Genomic DNA, 23,055 nt, shown 5'->3' with positions numbered 1-23,055 from the left:
AATGATCTTCACGACACCATAAGTAGTCTGACCACACCCCCAAATCCTTGGGGAGGGGGCCCAAAAAGCAGCCGGAACACCGATGGGGGTTCCTGATAAAGCTTGCTAGCACGTCACAACAGCACTGACAGGTTTTGAAATGAGCACTCCAAGGTTTCATCCTCTCTGGTAAATCCGGTGGCGCCGTCATTAAAAAATAGTCGGCGGAGAACAAAGTGTTTCCTCGAGCAAATGTTTGCATTTATTTATTATTTCTGGCATTGTTTTACATACAGTAGTTCAACCCGCGGCTGGTTTTTTTCTGCTGTTGTGAAATATGCAACCAGTCGTGCTTTCTCTGATCCAACTTGGAGATCACGCTTCAGGCTACGGAGTGCATGTTAGCGTCTCCACGTGGGAGGTTTAGAGAGAGGTGTGGGAGCGACGGAGGCATCTTCGATGTATGAGACAAAAAAAGAGCGCACCCTTCCCGTCTCCCTGGCTCCTCTTTTCTTCGATATATTGGGATAATTAACCAGCTGCACAACAGAAGAGATACTCTCTTAATGCAAAGTAGACCATCAGGATTAATGGCGGCGTGACTCACGCGGGACCCCGCTAGCATCTGTCCATTTGATTATAGACTTCCGCTGCAAAGATGTAAATGATCACTTCCTGGTGGTAACGTGCAGGTTTTTATTGATGGTTTCAAAGGCACTTTGCGCCTCCCGGTTTTGATATTTTTTAGAAGGAAACATATGGTGCCGAATTATCAGGACGCATTTAATGACAAATGCGGTGCAGAACAAACAAAACAGGCTGTTTTCTCCGTCTACCTGCAGCTATCAAGAGAGTAAAGAGCATAATTACATTTTTGAGAGAGTTTTTGGAGCCTGCCGACAAAAAGAGGTTCTGTTTCATCCAAATCACAGGATTCCTGTTGTGCCTGAAAGCTGAGCAGCGCCTCCGAATGTGCGCGTGCAAGTCACAACTATTATTAAAGGAGACCCCGCGAGGATAAGGTTTGACGTCAACGCTCTTGTGGTTGTGATTAGCTCGAAATAGCTTTAACCAGAGCTGAGAATGGAGTCTTCAAAGGAGGGCGATTGTGATCTGGACCCGGAGACGCAGCAGAAAAGTGACGGAGAGATTTCCAATTTTAGGGCAGCTGACAAGGCGCTAAAAAGAAAAAGGGCAGCGCACGTGGATGCTTTAGGTCCACTAGATTAGCTCTAGACTAGTTCTAGAGTTCCTTTGATTGATAACTGAGGGCGCCTGATCAGCGTGATGGTTCCGGAAGGACCGCGCCCATTTTCAGCAGCTGTTCTCTAATGTTGTGCCACGATACGGCTTCAGAACTGATCAACCTCGCTTGTGTGTCGGAGTTTCTTATCCTCCTCGAAATAATCACGTCTTTTTCTTTGGCATCCGCCAGCTGCACCGAACCTCCCGGTGCAGATGCTCTTACAGATGTTCGCCCCTCAACGTTTAAGTACGGAACATTAAATCCATTTTTTTTAACGTGGTTTTCCATTGTTGCTAAATCAGCATTAACTACACACTTTCTGACTTTGAAGAACAGTTGCAGCGAAGAGAAATGCTATGCTAAATGTGACGTTTCTGACTTTTTCTGGAATATTCTGGGGTGATTCTTGACTGTGTTGGCTGCCAGGCCTCAGGTAATGTGTAGCATTTCACGCTAATGATTAAAAATGCTCTGTTTTATCTTTTGTCCCAAGTAGGCTCTTTTATTTTCAGTGTCTTTCAATTTTCAGTCCTTTTTTTTGCTGCTGTGCTGTAACAAGACAGAGATAAAACGCCACTTTTCACGCAAACTGTTCCCCTAAATCCAAAGAGAAAGCGCACACATGATTGATGACCCCCTTTCTAAAGATCATTTCAGAAAACAAAAATATTCACTCCTCGTTTCCCTTCACTTCCCCCCTGCAGCATTCAGCACAGCTGTATTTCTATGCCGCAGCGGTCGCAGGAAAGATATTAAAGCCTTCGGGTGGAGTTTTTTTTTCCTTGCGTAGAATATGGATTGTTTGAATAACTCGTAGACGCCATAGACGGTGGTCTCATTGTAAAAGGCTCTTCTGGAGAGACAATTACTCCTCTGGATGATCCTCAAGTCTACAGTTTTAACTAAACATGCGAAACAATAAACGCTAATTCAGATTGATGCAAATCTGGGTCCTAATCTAGCATTTTGCCACGAACAGCCCCCCCCTTGGGCACACTCTGGGTCCTTTTGTGCAAGAATCTACTCAAGTGCTTTATTTATGTGTGTGTGTGCGACAGTATTCATCAAACCGGAAGTCCGTCGCCTGATTCTTCAAACTGGGATGTGTCACGACTGCAGAGCGGGATTACGGAGCTCTGCGGCCTCGGACCTGTGCGGATCATTTTCTTTATGTCACTTGTAAAAGACCCATTTATAACTGTGAAATTCAGTCAATAAAGTCAAATGCCCTTCCGCGGCCTTTCCTCCCTCTGCGGAGCACATCACAAAATGTCACAACGCTCTCAGAATATCCGGCGACACTCCAACGCAATAAACAAGAATGAGCAGGAAAATCAACACCTGGAGCTCCGGCGGCCAAAATAACCCACTGGATTAAAACTGTGGCCTCTTTTCTATCGCTGAGGGTCGACAGCCTCTTCTCTTCCTGCTGTGTGGACGCCTGATTCCTCCTTCGCGGTCCTCCTTTTACGACCCCTTCAGAGCACCCTCGGCTGCCTTCACGAGGTGTAAAGTCACCGCGGTCAAGCTAACGATTCACTGTTATCGAGATCCAGGAGGCAAAACTGAGGAGTCAGCTCTGACGTCGCTCCACCGCTGCCGCTTTTATCCCCCCAAAAATGGCTTCTGGAGAGGTTCAGGAAGGACAATAAGACTCTTAAACTCTTTTCACGCACAAAAGAGGCACTTAAAATATTCAGGACAGGGTTTTTCTCCAGCGGTACAAGATCTGGCGTTCGACAAACCGTCACCGCAGGAGGTTAAATACACGGACAGACGGCGTGCTGGAGTGTTTTTCCGTGTCTCTGTCAGTAGCCATATTCCACAGTCGTGATAAAACGTGGGGCAAAATGCTAGGTTATGTATATGTGTAGCATATTTTGTCATAAACACGCAGGCATGCTCTGCAGGTGTGTTTACACAGGCTCCAATTAACAATCCAAGTGTGTGGTGAGGAGGTCAAGGTCTCCAAAACAAGAAAAGAAAGCATTTGGACGACGGCACTACGGGGACTTATTTCACCTCTATTTAAAAGATCAAATCATATCTTGTCCCTTTTTGGAGCTAACTGCTCCTAGCAAACCTTGTGAAAGAAGAAGAGTTGTGGATGGAACCTCAAAATCCTGCAGTTTCAGCTGTGAGGAGGAACGCAGCCACGCTCACAGGCTAAACGAGGAGACCGTTACCGTGGATCGAAGCGGGCACTTATTCCAGTTTAACTACCCGGAGCCAATGTGGAGCTGTTCTCTAAATCTTTTTGAGTAGATGTGAAAAGTTCAGCATTAGCCCTCGCAGCGGGGTTTAGCGCCAACATTTTGGATGCAGAGTGATGTAGCGGAGCGGAGTTTCTGGCTTTGATTGGAGCGTGAAGTGGGTCCTCGATGCTGCAATCTGCACCGATGAAAACAGGCTAATATTAACTGTTATGAGAAGGAATAAATATAGAAGCACAAATAAAAGGTTTCTGGGGTTCTACAAATGTTCCAACAGTGGAATTCTCCTTGATTGGTCTTATTCTGCAACATAACATCAATCTTTAGTGCTAGCAAAGCTTGTGCCTCATCCATATACTGTTGGTCTACGGGGTCAGAGGTTAAACCAGAGGCTCACCGTTAGCCCTACAGTCAAAAGTTTTGCTTTAATTACCAAAAAAATGGCATCTGTGAGCATGTTTGTGTTTCCAAACATGTAAATAATAGCTATAAACCTGTCAACATGTGGGCCGATTTTACAGTCGTGGTCCTGGCAGAGAGGCAGAACACCAGAAGGGATAAAGTTCTATTTCACGTTTATGAGACAGGGTTCGCTTGTCCGAACAGCAAAGCGCCGCTAATCTAATCTTCTCGTAATGCGTCGGGATCTTGCAAATGCAAAAGCGAGTCTTTTCACCGTCTCATCGCCGACCTCCATCTGCGTTACGCAACACTGACATACACCAGCTGGAGAGGGGGCACCAGTGACGGGTCAGCTGATCCTCCCCGTCCCCCTAGCATTCCATGTCATCTTAATTGGTGGAAGACAGATGGCGCGAGCAGCCAGGAGGACTCCCAACACTGGGACGCTAGATGGATGATGTCAGACTCCTGAAACGGCTAACGGAGCTGTTTAACCACAGTCTGGATGAAGGAGATTCACAACTTCTTGTGCTCTTGGAGGGACTTCCTGAACCACTTTGACCCCAAGTCAAAGCACAGGTTGCAGGTCGATACAGCCGAGGAGAACCAAACCCAGGACCTCCAACTGTACCTCAATGCCAAACCCCTCCACGGCCTGCACAAGCTATTGAGAGTCAGAGTGGGTTTAAATCCTCGTGACCACCGCGTGTCACACTTGTGATGCAAATGATGTCCCGTTACTCAAGCTGGCTAAGAGCGGAGACCATCTGTGTCCTGTGTTATGGAGATTTATTGTGGAAAAAATGACTCCGGAGGAATTATCGTACCTGACCAAGCCTCATTATTTGGCGATTTGAAATGAAAATGGGCTTTTCAAATGACAATTCTTGTAAAATTCCATAGACAAAAGGAGAACTTCCAGAGAGAGTTGACCCTGGAACCTCCCTTGGCCAGATAGCATCTGTTGGAGCTAATTGATGAGGGGAGGAGATGGAGGTGGACTGGGAGAGAAGGGAAAGGAACGGAGGAGGCCCTCAGATTCCTGAAGTCTCCAGGGAACGTGTGCTCACCTATGAAGGAGGCAGAGCCGAGCCTTTGAGAGGAAACACCCTGAGCTGCACCATCTACAGATGTTCCAGAATGAAAGGAGCGACACGCGGCGGCGAGGCCGCAGGAACGCCGAGCAGGTGGTCCGACCCGTGCTCCCATTTACCCACATCATTGCACATCCTAACAAAACAGGATGAAAATGAGAACGTTCACAGTCGAGCTCCTGTTCCCCCTCGCCGCCGCGACGCGCGCTGAATTAAAACATCCTGCTGGTTTTTCCCGCTGTCGGCCGACGGAGCCGCGCTCCACGCGGGCGGTTGTTACGACGAGGAGCGAGGTGCTTTTCCGTCCGCTGCGAGACAGAACTGTCAGCCCAGGCAACAAAAATGCAACCAAGGCAGAAATATAACAAGGGAACTGCACTTGCAGTGATGGAGAACATTCTGTTGCTACTCCTGAAGGCTAAAAACTCCGGAATTTTCAACGAGTAAAGTCAAAGGAGAACCTGGCCACAACACGGTTGCATGAAGATCCCGTCTAATCACATGCATGGAGTTAAACCAGCCCTGCGTGTACGGTCTGTGCATGGCAACACTTTTTGGCTGACGGATGAGGCGCACCTCGCTCTCCAAGGCTGCGGATAGCCCTGCCTGACCTCCAAGAACATCAGTTTGTAGAACATTGTGTTAGAAATCCTCTGGGGATCTGAGACCGGAGCTCTGGAGCTAATAGGTACAGCTATCCATTTTCTCCCCTGCCTGTGCCTTCTTCCTCATTTCCTCCGCACTGCAAAAAATGTCCCTTTTCTTTTTTTTTAAAAAAGGCGCTGACATGCGGGATGCAGCTCTCGGTGAGGGGCCACAGTTTGGATTTGAAGTGGTAAGATGGAGGAGGAGGAGGAGGACTGTTGGTCACCAGGAAAACATCTTTAGATCCAGAACTTTAACCCTCTTTTCGACATCGCCAGCTCATTATTTACAGCTAATTAAAGAGTTGCAGTTGCACGAGTTGGCCACCAGGGTCCCCGATACAGGTGTCCAAAAGGATGTCTTGGAGCCAAGGTTCCTCCTGGCCCTTGGCTGTGTTATAAATGTTATAAATGGAGGGATTAAAGTGGAAACATGTAACTGCTGCTCGTTCCAGTGATGTGGGCGCTGATGCCTGTGCTGGCTGAAGGCGCATGTTGCTAAAATGCTACATAACTTAAACATTGTGCATGATTCAGTTATTATGATGATACAGTTTCAGGGCCTGACTGTGGTTTGCGGCTTCCGCCACCAGCGTAGAAATATTCCCCCTTTGTCAAAGCTGGAGTTTTATGAACCTTCGGGTAACCCTTGTTAATACTTGTGCTATTTTTGAAGAACGAGCCTTTGGATTTGTTTAACTTTTAATGGTTTCCAACCAAATGAGGTGAAACTCTGCATCCCATCGTCACGTAATCAGGATTCCGCCTAACTTCCATAAGCAAAGGTCATTTTGGACTAGTTAAAAAATGTCCTATTTACCTGAACGCCTCAGACCGCACTGATCAATAATAATATTTCCTGAACTGTTCCCAATCAGAATAAAATACAACCCTGTCAAGGATGCCAACGACCAGACAGCCATGATGACGCATGTTTGCTGCTCTCTGCCTCAATATCATCCTATAAATCTACTTCTGACACTCCTGCGCGTGTGTGTGTGTGTGTGTGTGTTATGGCGGCAGAGCTCAGGACTCGTGCGTGTGGACACTTTTTGCAGCGTGCTTCACCTCCAACAGAAGAAGACATAGAGGAGAGCAGGCTTCGGAGGGGGGCGGGGCGGGGGTGTGACTGACGGCTCCTCTCAGCCAATCAGAGCGCGGATGCTGCGAGGCTCTCGCTCCTTCCTCGGCCGCCATTGGCTGCTCTCTGGAGAGTCGGAGTCCGCTCGGATATTAATGACTGCTGAGGAGACGGCGGCGCATCTATGTGGTCCGCCTGCCACTCGATCGGGTGGAGAGATGCGCACACGACACCCGCGGTGAAGACGGAAAAGGGAAGGGCACAGGGAACGCACGCATCCCGCCGCAAACCAGACCTTGGACTTCGTTTCCTTTGAAAATGTTCTGCCGTGGATGAGACACTTGAAGTGATTTTTTTTTTTTTTGGTCCGCCAATTGCGTAAAAGCAGAAGACCACATACTGTTGACTGGCTTTATGTTGCGCGCTGGGACTCTCGTCGTCATCGGAGCGACGCGCTTGATGGGAATATAGACAACAGAGCCTCGGCTGCAGCCTCCACGGCCCCGCGCGTTCATTTGGTGAGTTGACGCTCGTTACTTTGGGCAGATCTCTGGCATTCCAGGCATGTGGCTCGGTGGCGTCTGCGCCAGGCGGCTTCCAAGTTCACGCAAAACGCCTGTTTTCAGAGGTCTGTGGCTCCCAGTGTTTGGCTGATTCCCATTCACTCTCCTATAATTACAGAAATGCTCACATGTTGGGATAATTGCGCTGCTGATTTGCGTCGGCGCCGCACTTGACGCAACTGTGCAGGACGCGCGCCTGCCAAAGTGAATTCACGGATATGTGTTCTTTCTAGACCCCCCCCCCCCCCCCATAAAATATCGGATATCTGCATGTGGGTGCTTGAGGAGTTAAGAATTAGCAGTTCCACTTCCCTTCTCCTTCCCCCTCCCGGTCCTGCTTAACGCGCGCACAGCAGACACGTCTCCAAGAAATCCACAGAATGGTGGCCACCCCCCCTTCCTCTGCCCCACTCTCTCTGCTCAACCTTCCTGTTGAAAACACAGAAGTCGTTATGGAAGTGCGGCGTGTGGCGGTCCGACCGCGGAGGAACAACAAACAATCCAAAATGGGAAAAAAAAAACCCGCATTCCCACCTTCATTTGTCCGATTTCTCCATCGGTGCCTCACCTGCCTGTGTCCGTAACACCCCCACATCCAGGGACAGAAAGGAAAGGTTCTCACTAATCCCCCCCCCCCACACACACACACAGCCTCCCATTTCACTGCGCGTCACCTCAGCAGATGTAGCCATTACTGATGAACGCGTCTCCGGCATTTTAACTGACAGGCGCAGATTGGAGGACACGCTGCTGTCGTTTCTCCGTGCACTCTTTTCATCGCTCCCTTCCGCGCACGGACGGGGAGGTGTTTTTATGTCCTCTGTCGTGTGAATGACTCACCAAAAGCAGCTGCTTGCTGAAGTACCAGAGGAGAGTCGCCACGGCCTCGCGGCAAGACCCCCTGCGCGGCCAGGGACCCCTCAGCCCGCCGACGACCCGCCGACGAGCCCGGGCTCATGGGGGGTGGGTTTTTTCTCCACCCTAAACATCGACCATTATTGGCGAAGGCGACTTGCCAGGGACGAAAATTAACAAATTCACAAACATGTTTAAAATGAAGCTTCTACATTGCACGATAACAGATAACACGATGTGCTGGTTTATTAATTTTGGTGTATTTGTTCCCAAGAAATCGATTCCATCACATGTCCACACTAAGTCATACAGTTAAACCTGGTGGCTTTGCGAATTGCCTATTGATCTGTGTGTGAAACTGGGAAGCAGAGGCGGGAATGATTCGGAGGGGGGGCTGGCAGGGAAAAGGTATCGCGTCCGCAGTGGCCTTGTGAGGGCTCGGCAGCACAGCGTGGGCGTTCATTTCTCTTTGGCTTGTTACTGCAAGGTGAGTGGATGTGTGGGTGCCAGCCGAGCGGCGTGGAGCCCAAGTGGAAGTTCAGTGAGACGACCTAGGACTGGGGGGGGGCAAACCCAAACGAACGCAGGCGGATCTTGACCCGCGTGGCGGAGCAGAGGCTCCCCTGATAGCGTCGGGTTCCTAAACAAACAGGGATCTATTAAAAGTGAGGCTTGGGGGGGGGAGAGGGCACGTGTGAGGTGGATGGTCTCTTGCAGAAAATGATACAAAGGAAAGAGACAAAGGGACGCGAGCGCGGCTTAATGGCAGTGTCCCTGGCATTTACGCGCGCCCCGTCCGTATCAAAGGTCACAGCGGGATGCGACACTTCCTTTGTATCAGTGACATTTAATTTTTTGCATTAACATATTCGCTGTTTAGCCGGCGCGTGGCTTCAGTGCACACGGACGTTCCAGGGAGGCACAGTAGGGGGACGAAAAGCAGGAATGCTGGATAAATGTCAAAGCAAATAAAGGATTAATTAGTCCGCTCTTGATGGCGGGGACATATGGCCGCTCTGAGAGCGGCGCCGTTCACCTGCTCGCCATTCTGATTGATACGTACGTGGAGGCTTCGTGCACAACGCGCTGTTTGACCAAGCAGCGCGTTGTGCGGATGAAGCCGCGGCGGCTCACGCATTCTTGTACGCTAGCAGCGGATGATGCCTGCGGAAATATGCACATAAATATAAAAGGCAATTGCAGCCTCCGGAACCCTCCGGTGGGAGCGGAGGTTTTCAGAAAGTTCCGCGCCCGTTCTTCTGCGTCGGCCGAGCGGAGACGGCAGGCGCAGGCCCGCATCCAACCTTGATGAAGTCATAATAAAGAGGAGCAGTGAGCAATAAATGCGTCTCAGTGGCATATAATGATTGATTCTGTCTGCCGGAGGAACGGATCCTCTGCAGGCCTGTGGCCCTTTGACCAACCACATTATTCACATAAATATAGATAGCCGCATCTCGGCGCTGCGCACATGTCACATTGGCACCTGCAGATTCAATTTGGCTTTGACTTTGAGGGATATGCTGCTGGTTTTCATACAGTCCCCCCCCCCCCTCCTCCTCCTCCAAACACACACACAGACTTCTCACTCCTTTTATCACCCTGGCCTGCAGCTACCTGCCGAGCTTTATGCTATTTTTTATTTAATTTTTCGTCAAGATTGGGTAAAATTATGCCGAGGCGGGGACGCTGACCTTATCAGCCGCGACGTTGGGCCGAACACCCACAGTTGGTTTTAATGGATGCGGCACGGTGGGATTCAGACACGAGAACCTCGCCACGCTCTTTCTACTATGGAAGCATTATGCGAATGTGCTGGGAGATGCTTGGTTTACTCCCGCCGCTCCCTCCCGTCGTCTGTGGGCGGGCGGGCGATGCCGCTCGATAGCGCAGCGTGTGAGTTCTCTCTCGCTGGGCCCAAGGGCATGTCTTGGCCAGGGGAAGGTCCGAGAACCCAGGAACACGGGTTTCCTGCGGTTAATTTGCAACATTGATTTTGCATTAACATCGGACTAGGTGCTGATTCATGACCGTTCTCTGTTTTCCACACGCGCACTTCCAACAGGCTTGATTATGCATACGCACGGATGCAGAGGCCTCCTTTTAATGGACTCCCCCTTACTTATGGAACGTATAGTGATAAATCACCGAGGTGAGGGGCAGAGGGAGGGACAGGAAAAGCCTTTCGGGTCCACCCACCGACTCAGTTTATCTCGGAAGTCTGTCCGAGGTTGGTGGTTTGCATCCGCCCGAAGAGTTTTAAAAGAGCTCAAAATTGGCGATTTTGCATCAAGGAAGCCTAAAAAGCTCCACAGTTGTTGCACTGATATGGCACAGTTACGCCTGAGTGTGTCTGTGGTGGGGGGACTGGAACAAACACAAAAATGTCTTCCGGGCAATTTTCCATCACCATCCCCAAAGATTTGTTGGGCTGTTTCAGCATCAGCGCACACCAGCAAAGGCCGGCAGCGTTTCCGCCGACGAGTCCACACGCGAATTCGCCACATTTGGTACCAGTGACCCAGCGAGATCGTGTCAGGTTAAAAAAAAAAGAAAAAGCACGCAGAGTATAAGACAAAGGGAGCAGCGTAGCTAATCTGCTAAAAGAGAACCAATTCAGAGACGGCCACATCCAGAAAGCTACCCAGGAGCAGAGTTTGGGACTCAATGTGAGCATGTTAGCATACACTCAACGAGATACCGAGAAAAAGTCGGCAGACAGGTGTAGCACGGGGTTCAACACCAGCAGGACTCCAATAATGAAGCCGAATGTCTACAAAGACCAAAAGATATGCCTTCTGTCTGGAGTGCTCAGGTGGATCCTGATGCAAATGAGGACCATACGGACTCTACGGTGGCAAAACGCGCGAGGTTTATTAAAAGAGATACGGGGGGTGGTACCATCCTGAGATAAAGCAAATGAGAAAATGAAGAAACGAGCCAGCCGGAGAGGAGGGTGGTGAAGGGTAAAGAAAAAGCCTTGTGAGGGTTATTACTTGTGGATCAAAAGTCCCAGCGAATCATTTCTACAATACTCGGGCTATTCTCCTGGAAGAGGAGGCGATTCGGCTCTGCCCTACTTTCCACTTACAACTGACCTTTATGTCTTCCACCCAGTTTTACCACAGTGAGTCGAATGTCTACCTTTCATCAGACGGCAGTCGTGCGCCTTGTTACTACTGCTTAAACCGCGCAGGCCTCCTAATCATCGCCCCGAGGGCCGGGACGCTCCCCAATGAAAACCTAAATCAAGACTTATTAGGGATCCTCTGTGGCCCTTTGCAGAACCACACAGGATATCAGGAATCATCGTCCGCCGCCCGCGTCAACCCAGCCCAGGCCCGGTCACCTTTGAGTCACGTCTGCCCGAGTTAGCAGATCCAGCCGGGCCGCTCAGTGTCCGCTCATTAATTTAAAATGGTCATATCTCATTGGTCTCTAATCAAACTGTACTCGGGCCATTACTGTCTGGGATCAGACCCAGTTTTAGTAGAACGGACGAGACCCAGCGGGAAAATAAGTGCAAGATGTTGCCAAGATGTGAGTGGAAAAGCTTTTCACCTCGACTAAACCTCTCGCGCAGCCTCGTCCCACTTCGGGTTAATCGTGAGACTTGATTAACGAGCAAACTCTTCCGTGTTTGGCACCTCTGTGATGTCGTGTCCTAATTGCTGTGTTTTCAATTTCCGGACCGCAGCACCACCTGAGAAACGCAGCTCGCCACCTCTCCCTTTTTTTGTGATTTGTGATCGTGAATCACGTTGCTTATTTACGCAAACAATTAAGAGAATGATTGTAATTTGTAACATCCGTAAAAGTCATGTCTTTCTTTTCCCTGCAGCCGAGGTGTCACTGCAAAAATGCTAATGCTAGTGTTCTCTTAATAATCAAAGATTAAGCTAGTTGTTTACCGCAACAACTCACTGAACCACTCCACCCAGAAGTATCCCTGCGGAGGAAAATTGCAAACAATTTTCATTATAATAAGTAGAAATTCCAAAATCGCTGTAAAGTCAAATGTCATCGTAATGAGGAGCGAAACATGGCTAACGAGGACGAGCTACATACCAGCTCCTCATGGCGGTGCGTTGACACTGTTACCTCTCCACAGAGCCGAAGGTGGAATGTCAATAATTAAGCAGATTTTATGTTATTATCTCATATATATGTGAGCTCATTGAATAGCAAAAGTGAACACAGTGTCTCTTTCTGCCCCATGGCGACACAGAATCGCAGCTCGGAAGGGTTTGATATGGCCGCCGATGTATTGGCGCAACATTGGGCCACGCAATTAATGTTTTCCCCGAGAGTTGGAGCTGCTGAGAGACAAAGCTGATGAGAAGAGCCTGTTAGTTGTAGTGTTCACCGTCAGGATTAACGGCGGTGAAAGTGAAAAGCCCCGTGGGTAAAACTGTCAGCCTGCTACTGTAATGGAGGTGCTTAGGAGACCGTAGCTTGAATGATTGCCCCCACCTCCTTCTCGTGACACATGGGAGCTCGCGTTAGCTCCATGACTGAACACCTTAGCCTGACCTATAAAAGGCTTCCCACAAGCAAATGTCAAACTTTGGGCCTAATGCGTCAGCGCGGCTCAACGTTAGGAACCCGGACATCCAGTTTCAGCCCCTCTAGGTTAAACCACCAGCTGTTGATTGTGTAGCTTTCTCTCGGCTTTTCCAGGCACAGATTGTGAGCATCTGCCTTTGAATTAGATTCGTCCCACCCATTCTAATTGTGTTCCTCTTTGTGTGACACCTAGCCAAATGCGACATAACATTATCCTCCAAAGTCCTTGTCGGCTTACGCCTTTTCCCCGCGTTATTCTTTTTTAATTCCTCTGCTTTGTGGAGTTGGTAGGCTGAACATTACGCAGCTATGACTGGGGTCACCACAGGTTAATACACCGCCGCTGACACTTTGACAAGTTTCTCTTCTGGCAAGTCATTCCGTCCTCCAGATCTCTGCGTTTCCTCCTCCCCTCTCGCTCCACCTCAATTACCAGAGACTGAGCGGCGGATTGTAAGAAATTAGCTCCACATTGTAGCTCTGCGTGCCTGCGTGTGTTTACGTGTGTGTGTGTGGTGGGGGATTTAAGACTGCACCTCTTGCTAATAGGTTAGTACAAGCTCTGCGTGGACTCAATAGTCGCAGCAGTCATGGTGCAGGTCCCCGAGAATAAAACTCATCAGGCCCCACACAGTTGAGGAAGAGGAGTAATTTAGCTGTTTAACGGCCTGTGGATGATGAGGACGGTTCATCCAGGACGATGCAGGTCGGGGTGTTTCTATAGCGCCTCTAATGGAGGTGTGAGGTGATTAAATCTCTCCATTAGGCGTAAGAAGCTCTGAGGATGTTCGTCTGTGTCCTGTCAAAACATTTTCAGAGTTTTATTACGCGACCGTCTCGCCTTGACTGTCTTCATCCCGCAGTGTTTCGTTATGTAAGCGAGTCATCGACTTAAGAACACTCCGCGCAGACAGCGAGCGCGCCCGAAGACTCGGTACATTTTACCACATCAGACACATTTCCACAAAATATGTCACTTCCCATTCAGTCAGTTTCCTGCTCAAGAATGACTTCCTCTCAGCAGCGACTCGCCGGCTCCGCGGCTGACATCTAGGAAAGTGTAAATCAAACCTGATTAGCATACATTTGTGTGGAATATTTATCGCTTGATTTCTGCGACAATAGGAGAGGTGCATTATTTAGTTATCAGAGTCCCAGAGTGAAATGTATTTAGCAAAAAAGAGGAATAGCAGAGAAAGAATGCTAATAGCCTGTATGTGAACACCAGTTTTGACTGAATTAGCAGGGTGTAGCATCAATCCACAAAGCCTTTTAGCATCCAGAGTCACTTCCTTATTCAACATGGACTCAGGGCCCAAAACGTGACTGAGATAGTTCACTGTAAATTCTCCATTTTGGGGTTCTTTAGCCTGCAACAACCCCGGAAGGAGTGTAAATACAGTAGATGGCAGAATGAGAAAAGACGGGTCTTTCCAAAAGGTTTGTGTTTGACTTGGTATTTATCCTACCGGAACCTTAGCGTTAAATTTTAGCCGTGAAGTCGATGTGCCACTGTTCCTTTTAGTAACCCCCCTCCTCTCCTCTTTTCTCTCTTATTCCTCCATCTTTCTTCCTCCCATCAGCATGTCTTTGTTGTATATTCCACACACAACGAACACCATCAGTTTGATTAATTTTTAGTCAGTTAAACTGATGGTAGCTAAATTGTAACTAAAGATGAATCGGTTCTTTTGTCTTCCATTCAGCAGAAGTAAACAGATTATTCAGGGATTATTGGCTGGATACACCAACATCTCTTTGCACTGATTGAGTATAAATTTGTAGGGCGACGACTTCAAATCAAGCAAATAACTGCAGTGGATTTTGCCGTCACCGGGTTGCGTTTGGAACACAGAGTAGTGGCCAAGAACAGGCTGAAAATATGATGTTGGGATTATCATTAGCAAAATTGAGTCGGCATTTAATTATCAGGGAAAAAGCACCGCGGTTTCTGGCCACGCCACTTTGCAAATCGTCCACTAAAGCCGTCCTAATCTCCCCCCGTATTCTCATCAATATGGGACGACAGACATCAAGATGAAGACAAATCCTCTCTGTGCTTCTCACCCCTCGTTACCGGCACTGCGGTTGTTACACCATTCTCCCTTTGCAGATTTTATTTCTGCCTCCAAAAGTGGCAGCGCTAGACAAACTAACCCCCAAAAATGTGTCCCTGGTGACCCAATTAGCATTATTGGTAAAACAAACAGGAGTTATTAAGCTAAGAAGAAGTGACCACATTTCAGCGCTCATTACCATAGAAGAGAGCCAGAGCCCAACATGAGATAAGACCTGCGTTTCTCGATGCCGCTTTATGGAACTTTGTTTTAAAATAATACCACACGCTGCCTCCCCCCACCAAAAGAAAGTAAAAGCCTAAAGGAGCTTTTTGCCCCTTAGCCAGGCAAACTGCACTTTTTCTGCCTTCAGAAGGTTCATTTTATTTTTATTTTGAGCCCCCCACCCACAAAAAACACAGACACACCCGTACAAACACACAGCCACCGATGTGGAAACAACATGTGTGATGAAATGAATCCATTTTTTCTTGTGTTTCGCTCTTTCAGCTGCCATCATGTGCCCCCCCACCTCCACCATGATTCTTTCCATTTCATCCCCCGTCTCTCTCTTGATGCCTCCCCCCGATGTGGCACGCTTTTGTTGGGCCCCAAAAATATCACAAGCACCATCAAACCCATCTGTTCTGTAAGAGGCAGTTCCGACAAATTACACGGTGCACTTCAGCCGCGGCGGCAGACAATGGCTACGTGAGAAATATGACGGCTCAAAAGATGCGAAGTATCGGGCCAGTCGTTATTTTCCTTCAATCTGTGGCCTGTCGCCTTTCAGAGCAGGCAATTTATAGAACATTTCTACGTCTTTTCACATGCTACCAAATATATGTTAAAAAAAACAAAAACTTTGGACTTTATTCTAACCTTGTTGTCTCTGGAAACCCTTAATGTCAAAATAAGGGGGGAAATAGCCTGAAAATTATCCTTTAAAAGGAACATTTATTTTATTCCGCAGGTTTTGCATAATCTTGTTTGCGGACAAACACAACGTCCCTAAACATACAAATAGCGTTTAGCCCCTGTTCAACTGCCTGACCTGCATTTTGCTTTTGAATGCACGTTTGCTGTTTGCACAGGAATTAATTATTCCGGCGCTCTTACGTATTTGCATCTTCCCGCTGGTCGGCTGCTGTGCGTTTGAGCAAACAGACACTGTGTTAAACGTTAGTTTCCATGCACTTCCTCGCTGTGGAGCTCTGTGATTGGCTGCGTGTGTACTTGTTGCTATAGTGACTGCCATATCCCAGTGTCTTTAAGAGGCTTGCCCTGAAGGATAATTCTTAAGCCCTGGGATGTGTGCCATTTAAGAATCTTAATAGAGCCTTCTCTTTAACCAATAATAGCACCACACCGCGAACATCAGGATCGAATGCTATAGACCCCCAAATGAAGTCTAGAAGGTCAAGCACATGTAAATCCCCTTTCTTTGTCTTAAAGGCAGCATCTATAAATGTCAACATGGATCAGTGTGCCAATAACAAATGTCAATATGACCAAATCCTTCTGTTATGAGATTCTCTGAGTGCTTCCATTACCATATTATACTTACACACCTTTTTTCCCCCTGTCTTGTTTGTCAAACACAGGAAGGAATGGATCGGGCTGACGACTCTGGAAGCTAGTAACGACCGCCGACAAGGACGAGGAGATTTTCTTTTTTTTGTGGATACCTAATTCTGTGAGACACTGTCCTTTATGCTCGAGCCCTGTAACATCGCCCCGAACCGGGACACCGCCAGACAGATTTGAGCGATTGGTCATCGCGTCCAAGGGCGTCTACTCAGCGAGATAGTGAGGAAAAAAAAGTGAGCCCTTCTGGAGCTGGTGGCGGAAGGGGTGGTGAGTCAATCGCCTTGGTAGCTGCAGCAAATGAATCATTTTTTGTGAAGTTAACAGCTCCAAACCATTTGATTTACAAGGACCAATTTCTATCTGGAGGGAATCAGTCCAATATGAAGGACGTGTCATTTGTGGATCTCTTTCTTGGCCTTGCCGTGGCCTCTTTTGTTGTGACTACAGAGGAGAGGCCTGATTGCCCGAAGCTCTGTGTATGTGAGGTCAGACCCTGGTTTTCACCCAGCTCGGTGTATGTTGAGGCACAGACGGTTGACTGCAATGATGCAGGACTCTTCAGCCTACCAGAAAAATTACCTCTGGGTACACAGGTTTTATTACTGCAAACAAACAATATCCCGAAAATCGACCAACCACTGGATTACCTGGCCAACATCACAGAGATCGATTTATCGCAGAACAACTTATCCTCTACCAATGATGTCCATCTGGGGAACCTGCCTCAGCTACTCTCCCTTCATTTGGAGGAAAACTGGATACGAGAATTGCCCGACCGATGTCTTGTCGACGTTGCTAACCTTCAGGAGCTCTACATGAATCACAACCTAATCTCCTCCATTTCCCCAAGAGCGTTCCAGGGTCTGAGCAATCTTCTGCGGCTGCATCTCAATTCCAACAAGCTGAAGGTCATCAAAAAGGAGTGGTTTGAACCCATCTCCAACCTGGAGATCCTTATGATTGGTGAAAATCCTGTTATTTCTATCGAGGATATGAACTTCCAACCACTCAGTAATCTCCGCAGCCTTGTTCTCACCAGGATGAATTTGTCTCAGCTTCCTGACGCTGCGCTGACTGGCCTCGATAAATTAGAGAGCATCTCATTCTATGATAATACGTTCCCTGAGGTACCCCATTCAGCCCTCAAAAATGCAAGAAACCTGAAGTTTTTGGATCTAAATAAAAACCCAATCACAAGGTTACAGAGGGGGGACTTTGTAGACATGCTCCATCTTAAAGAACTTGGGATTAATAGCATGCCAGATCTAGTTTCCATCGACAGTTTTGCCATGAACAACCTCCCCGAGTTGACAAAAATAGAAGCCACCAACAACCCTAAGCTCTCCTACATCCACCCTAATGCTTTCTACAAACTACCACATCTCGAAACCTTAATGCTCAATGGCAATGCGCTCAGCGCCCTCCACAGGATTACTGTCGAGTCCCTTCCAAATCTTAGAGAGGTTAGCCTTCACAGTAATCCCATCCGCTGTGACTGTGTAGTCCGCTGGATGAACATGAACAAGACCAACATTCGCTTCATGGAGCCCGACTCGTTGTACTGCGTAGAGCCTCCCGAGTACGAGGGCCAACATGTCCGACAGGTGCACTTCAGGGAGATGATGGAAATTTGTCTGCCACTCATCTCTCCCGAAAGCATGCCTGGGCATATTAAAGCAAGGAATGGCAGCTCGGTGTCACTCCACTGCCGGGCCTTTGCAGAACCTGAGCCTGAAATCTACTGGGTCACTCCAGCTGGATCGAGGGTTCTTCCCAATACGGTATCTGACAAGTTTTACATGCATCCAGAGGGAACATTCGACATCTATGACATCACGGAAAAGGAGGCAGGTCTTTACACTTGTGTCGCCCACAATTTGGTCGGCGCCGATCTCAAATCGGTTTCGGTGGAGGTGAACGGTTATTTTCCCCAACCCACAGACGGCTCTCTTAAGGTTCAGATCAAGTCGGTGGAGGCAAAGTCCATCCTAGTTTCTTGGAAGGCCGGCCCCAGCACACTGGCTCCCAGTATCAAATGGTACACGGTGTCAGGCGTAAACCACCCCATCACCGCATTTACCACCAGAGTTCCCTCTGATGTTCAGGTTTACAACATCAGCCATCTCAGCACCGCCACTCAATACAAAATATGTGTAGATGTGCGCAGTATTCACTACAGTCATGAAACCAAATGTGTCAATGTCACCACGAAGGGATTAGAGCTGGCAGCCAAGGACATGGAAAAATGGGATGCGGCAGTAATCACCATCTTTGGTGTGCTCTTGGCAGTGATTTCAGTGGCCTGTCTGCTTATTTATATGTCCCTGAGGAACCGACACCTTTATGGGGATATAAGGAAATCCGAATCCAAAGCGTCACTGGCACCACTGGAAACCACTGGTATGCAGTCTCCTTTCTTTACAAAGCTGTGGCTTTCAGGCAAGGGCCTGCCGAGTGGAGTGGAAGTAAATGCCACAGTCATAAATGTGTCTGACAATGCATTTTAAGGAGCCCGGCTCTACAGGGCTCTACACATCGACTATACTGACTGGACAGGGCCCTGGGCTGGGGGGAATGGATTTCAAAGACTTTTTCAAAGGCATACCCACTGCTCGACCCCTGGGCTCAGAGACAATGGCCAAAATATATATTATCTGACTGGGAGGACACAGTGTATAATGGACAGCTGTACCAGTTTCCCCAGTTTCAATCCTAGCTGATGTGGTGGCTTTGTAACAATTACATCAACTCAAGCCAACATCAACAGTGACGGGGGCATTTACTGCAAAAAAACGAGATATATTTCAGTCACATCCAGAATTGCCGGCGGTGACAAGAAAGCGCTGATGGTCAACTCTCTTGTAATTGACTGTTAAATGTATTCAGAGTTGTGGAACTGTCCGTGTGGTCCCAAGCAATACCGTCTGTGCTTTGTCAGAACCTTCATAGACGAGTTAGCGCTCCAGTAATAACACCTGTTTATATTGGGAAGAGAGATTTAGTAGAGTAGATGACAACAGTGACTATGGTGTAAACCTTTTGATGAGATACCCCCCCACTACCCCCTCTTTTATATTTAAAAATGGATTCTTGATTTTTCATGGATATATTGTTATATATTCTATTATGTTGATGTAATGACAATATCTCTATATCTGAGCAGTTTTAATGGGTTTTAAATTAAGGCAAGGAACAGACAACTTTTGATTACAACGTCACATTAAGCTTAATGAAATTCAGCTACAAAATGAGTGTCTAGAGAGCCATTTGCCAAATGGCTGTTCATGCGGCGTAGTTCTCATCACAGTGGCGACAAAGAAGCAAACTCATCGGGATTGAAACTAATGCAGTGGGTCGATCAAAAGCGGGGCGACCGACACGTCCCCTCCTCGGCAACACGGCCCGTCACGCCTGGTAAGTGCCTACAACAAGAACTACGTGCGGCGGTGGGAGGAGAAGGAGGAACCCGAAGAAACGCGTCAGCCACAGTGACACAAGGCCATGCTATCACGCGCTACTCTCCAGGACTTTTAGTGAGGATCCTTTCTCAGTATTTTTAACATCCATGTTTTAAGGAAACATTTCGTTGTTGCTTTGGTTGTCAAGTCGAAAAGCCATTTTTATATTAACTGTATTATATGTGATCAATGGGCACAACAGACTAATTAAAAAAAAAGTGCTATGAAAAAATAAACGTAATTGTTTCTTTTAAAAACAATGGCCTACCTTTGTCCTTTGGTTTTCCCTCATTAGCATTAGCATTTAGGTATTTTAAACCAAAATGCAAAGCTACAGTTTGTATATTGGTTTTTTGTTGTCATCCTCCTTTGGGGTCATGCGGAATAAGGTTTTCCATGATTATTTCACCTGCAACATTGATGGTAGAACAAAGCCAGGCCAAGGACGAACAAAGAAGTTGCTGGCTAAATGGTTGTGTGGCTGTACTGACCCCGAGAAGAAGGGGGATTTAAAAAACAGCAACAAATGAACAGAACTCATTAGTCGGCTCATTAAGAACATGTTCGTCCTTCACTCGGTCTGGATATAGTCTTGTATTGCTATAGCAACGGTGACACTGCATTCCTGCGACAGGGTGATTAAAAAGAACAGCAAGCCGACGCGGGGAGAGACGGAGCACCGGAGTCGTATTGTATTTGTCTCTGAGAATTATCTGGCACAGAACATTTCAAATGAGAAAGCCAAGAGTGATGAATAGTTGTCAGGGGGCGAGTGACGTCTTGGATTTATCAAACGGGGACTGCCGCTCATACATCAGGCCAGCCTTCAGCGCCGGGGACAGAGGCTTTTAGAGGCGGGCTATCTGTCAAAGACAAAGGGAGCTAAAATATGATGCGGCGCGCTCCTCAGGTAACGCGCAGGTCAGGCTGCTTCACTGCAAATACAGCCGCCAACGAAGCTGAATATACACGCACGCACTCCCATACTGAGGAACATCTGTAGGTACGTACAAGGTCGCCCCTCTCCAGTGCAGTCATTTATCCACCTCACGGGCCTGTGGGAGAAAATAGGGACTACTTTTTTGTATTGCATGCATTGTTTTTGCTAACAAGCTAGGCTGAAACCAGAGAAGCATTTGACACAGAATGAATTTCTTGTATCATTACAAAGTATGCCCGACAGAATCTTAATTACACGTTATGCAGAGGTTTCAATTCGCACCAAAGAAAGAGCTCAGCCATGTACTTTTGCTCTAGAGAACCTCTAGTCCCAGTCAGTGACAGGAGCTCAACCTCATAATTCATGCACAGTGTCATGGGGGCTGGGAATGAGGTCAAGAGAAGAGAAAAATGAGCAGAGCATAGGCCAGCACCCATGAACTGTAGCGAGATGAGCACACCAAAGCAGAAATTTGTGCAACCTTTCATAGCTAGAAATGTCGCAGCTTTGGCCTCGCTGCAGAGAAACACGGCATGACATTCAAAAAAAGGAAAAGATATGAGTTCAGCGACCAAACCTGCTCTTCTAAGATTAAAGCAGCTTGTGGATATTAGCCATATTGTTCGTGTTTTTCCCCCTCCTGATTTGATTACATACTTGAATGAATAAGCTGAACGTTATTCGGGAACTCATTTCTCCCGCTGTCTGTCTCGATATTAAGCATTTCCACAATCTCTTTTTTCCCCACGTTCTCTCTGCTGGAGTTATTCCAGCTCAGGCAGATGTTGGAGGCCGCCTACGATTGAAGAAAAGCTCCTCTGCATTGAAGACTTTCAAAAAAATCGGAGTCTGTCAACAATTAATGACGATAATTATGTTTATTTGCCATTCAAATCATTATCAGTCACTCAATAAATACGTTAAAAATGATTTTTGTATGATGGTACCGCAGAAGCTGACATCTTTGAAACTATGGTTATTTCTTGGTTCAATTTCAAAGAGGATATTCTTCTTCACTCCCAAGTGGTAAGAGGCGGCTGCAGACAGCTAACCAATCAGAACAGGTGGCAGCGGAGCCGGGGCTGATCAATGAGGATGCAAAAATGGCCTCTTTAAAGTTAAAAACATCCGCTTTTATTGGCGAACCAAAAAATGTAAAATCAGCGAAGGCAAACATGCTCTGAAAACCTTCAAGAGGCATTGGTGTGACCGCGTCATGTGTCCCGGTCAAGTGACATAAGACAAGACCCAATTAAGGAAATACTAAAAATGCTTTTGAAGCGATGGGAGAAATTAAAAAAGAACAACTGCCAGAAAAACGTTGTTTCATTGAACGCATCAGCAGCAGACGTGCTGTCACCTCGTGGCCTCGTGACTGTTTATCCCCGTACAACATGCATCATCAGTGGGCTTTAATTCCCCTCTAAACACGCCTTGCTGTGTATTCCCTAAAAAATGGAGACAGAACGTCACAGCAGATTTGAAAAGGCTCGTCGAAGAGAAAATGGTCAAAAATAACCACATGTGCTCTCTCTGGCTTCCTGTCTGCATTAGCATAACTGTTGAGGCGTCACAAATGTCTGAGCACGCGTGCAAATTTATTAGCATAGAAGATGCAAAAACAGCTGCTTTTAGTCAACTGTGGACTAATGTGCACCAGTAAATTCACCCTCCTGCACAGCGACCACAATATCAGGAAACAGGAAGGCTAAATGAAATGTCTATCTTCATAAATAATCCACGCATATTGATGAATTGAGGGGCCTTTTGTAGGCCTCAGTAAAACCCACACCGTGTAGAGCTTTTCTGCTAATTGGAAGTCCCATTTTCAAATATTTGATTGGTTTCCAGGGCGACTGATTGATCGCCGCCTTCCTTTGTCTCAGCTGTGTTTCCTCTATGAAGTGCCGCTGGTGGCGGGGTCGAATCGATGCAAAGACTAATCAATTCATCTCATGAATACGCTCAGTCAGGGAAAACATAAAAGGTGGGAACGCCTTTTTTAAGCAGGGTCTGCGTTGTCAACTTTCCAGCGGTGATGTAGCATCAGAACAAGTCAAGCCTTGGAGGTCATTGATAGCGGGGGCGGCCTAACCACTCACGGTTAGAGTCCCTGCCTGAGGAAAGACCATCTATGTAAATAAAATGTTGCAGACTCCATTAAACATATGGAGGGTGTGAAGCACAGTTAGCTAATAATACTAGCTTCAAAGTAAAGGATTGAAAAGGACGGATGATAACAAAATTCTGCATCGTTCACTTTCGCTTCTGTCTGGATTGAGCTCGAAAAAGCAAGCAAAGCACACTTAGAAGGTTTTCCAGTGGAAATGAGCTCGTGCGACTTCCTTAATCTTTTTAGCTGATGTG

The 23,055-nt window shown here is 47.4% G+C and overlaps 1 protein-coding gene and 1 long non-coding RNA gene across 2 annotated transcripts in view; one reads left to right on the top strand and one right to left on the bottom strand.

The window, feature by feature from the left end:
* Positions 1–23,055, bottom strand: part of LOC115253412 (uncharacterized) — a 138,965-nt gene that overhangs the window by 30,312 nt on the left and 85,598 nt on the right. The gene's annotated exons all lie outside the window — the stretch shown is intronic.
* On the top strand, positions 6,821–20,008 carry lrrn3b (leucine rich repeat neuronal 3b). Its single transcript, XM_003977390.2, has 2 exons — positions 6,821–7,177; positions 16,305–20,008. The coding sequence occupies exon 2, from the start codon at positions 16,671–16,673 to the stop codon at positions 18,795–18,797; it is 2,127 nt and encodes a 708-aa protein (XP_003977439.1). The 5' UTR covers positions 6,821–7,177; positions 16,305–16,670; the 3' UTR covers positions 18,798–20,008.

Source organism: Takifugu rubripes, chromosome 18 (genome assembly GCF_901000725.2).
Source record: "Takifugu rubripes chromosome 18, fTakRub1.2, whole genome shotgun sequence".
In the NCBI taxonomy this organism is placed as follows: Eukaryota; Metazoa; Chordata; class Actinopteri; order Tetraodontiformes; family Tetraodontidae; genus Takifugu; species Takifugu rubripes.
This window is presented reverse-complemented; position numbering and strand designations above follow the sequence as displayed.

Bases quoted from the DNA above. Each gene is read 5' to 3' on its own strand.
- lrrn3b (XM_003977390.2), top strand. From the start codon at position 16,671: ATGAAGGACGTGTCATTTGTGGATCTCTTTCTTGGCCTTGCCGTGGCC.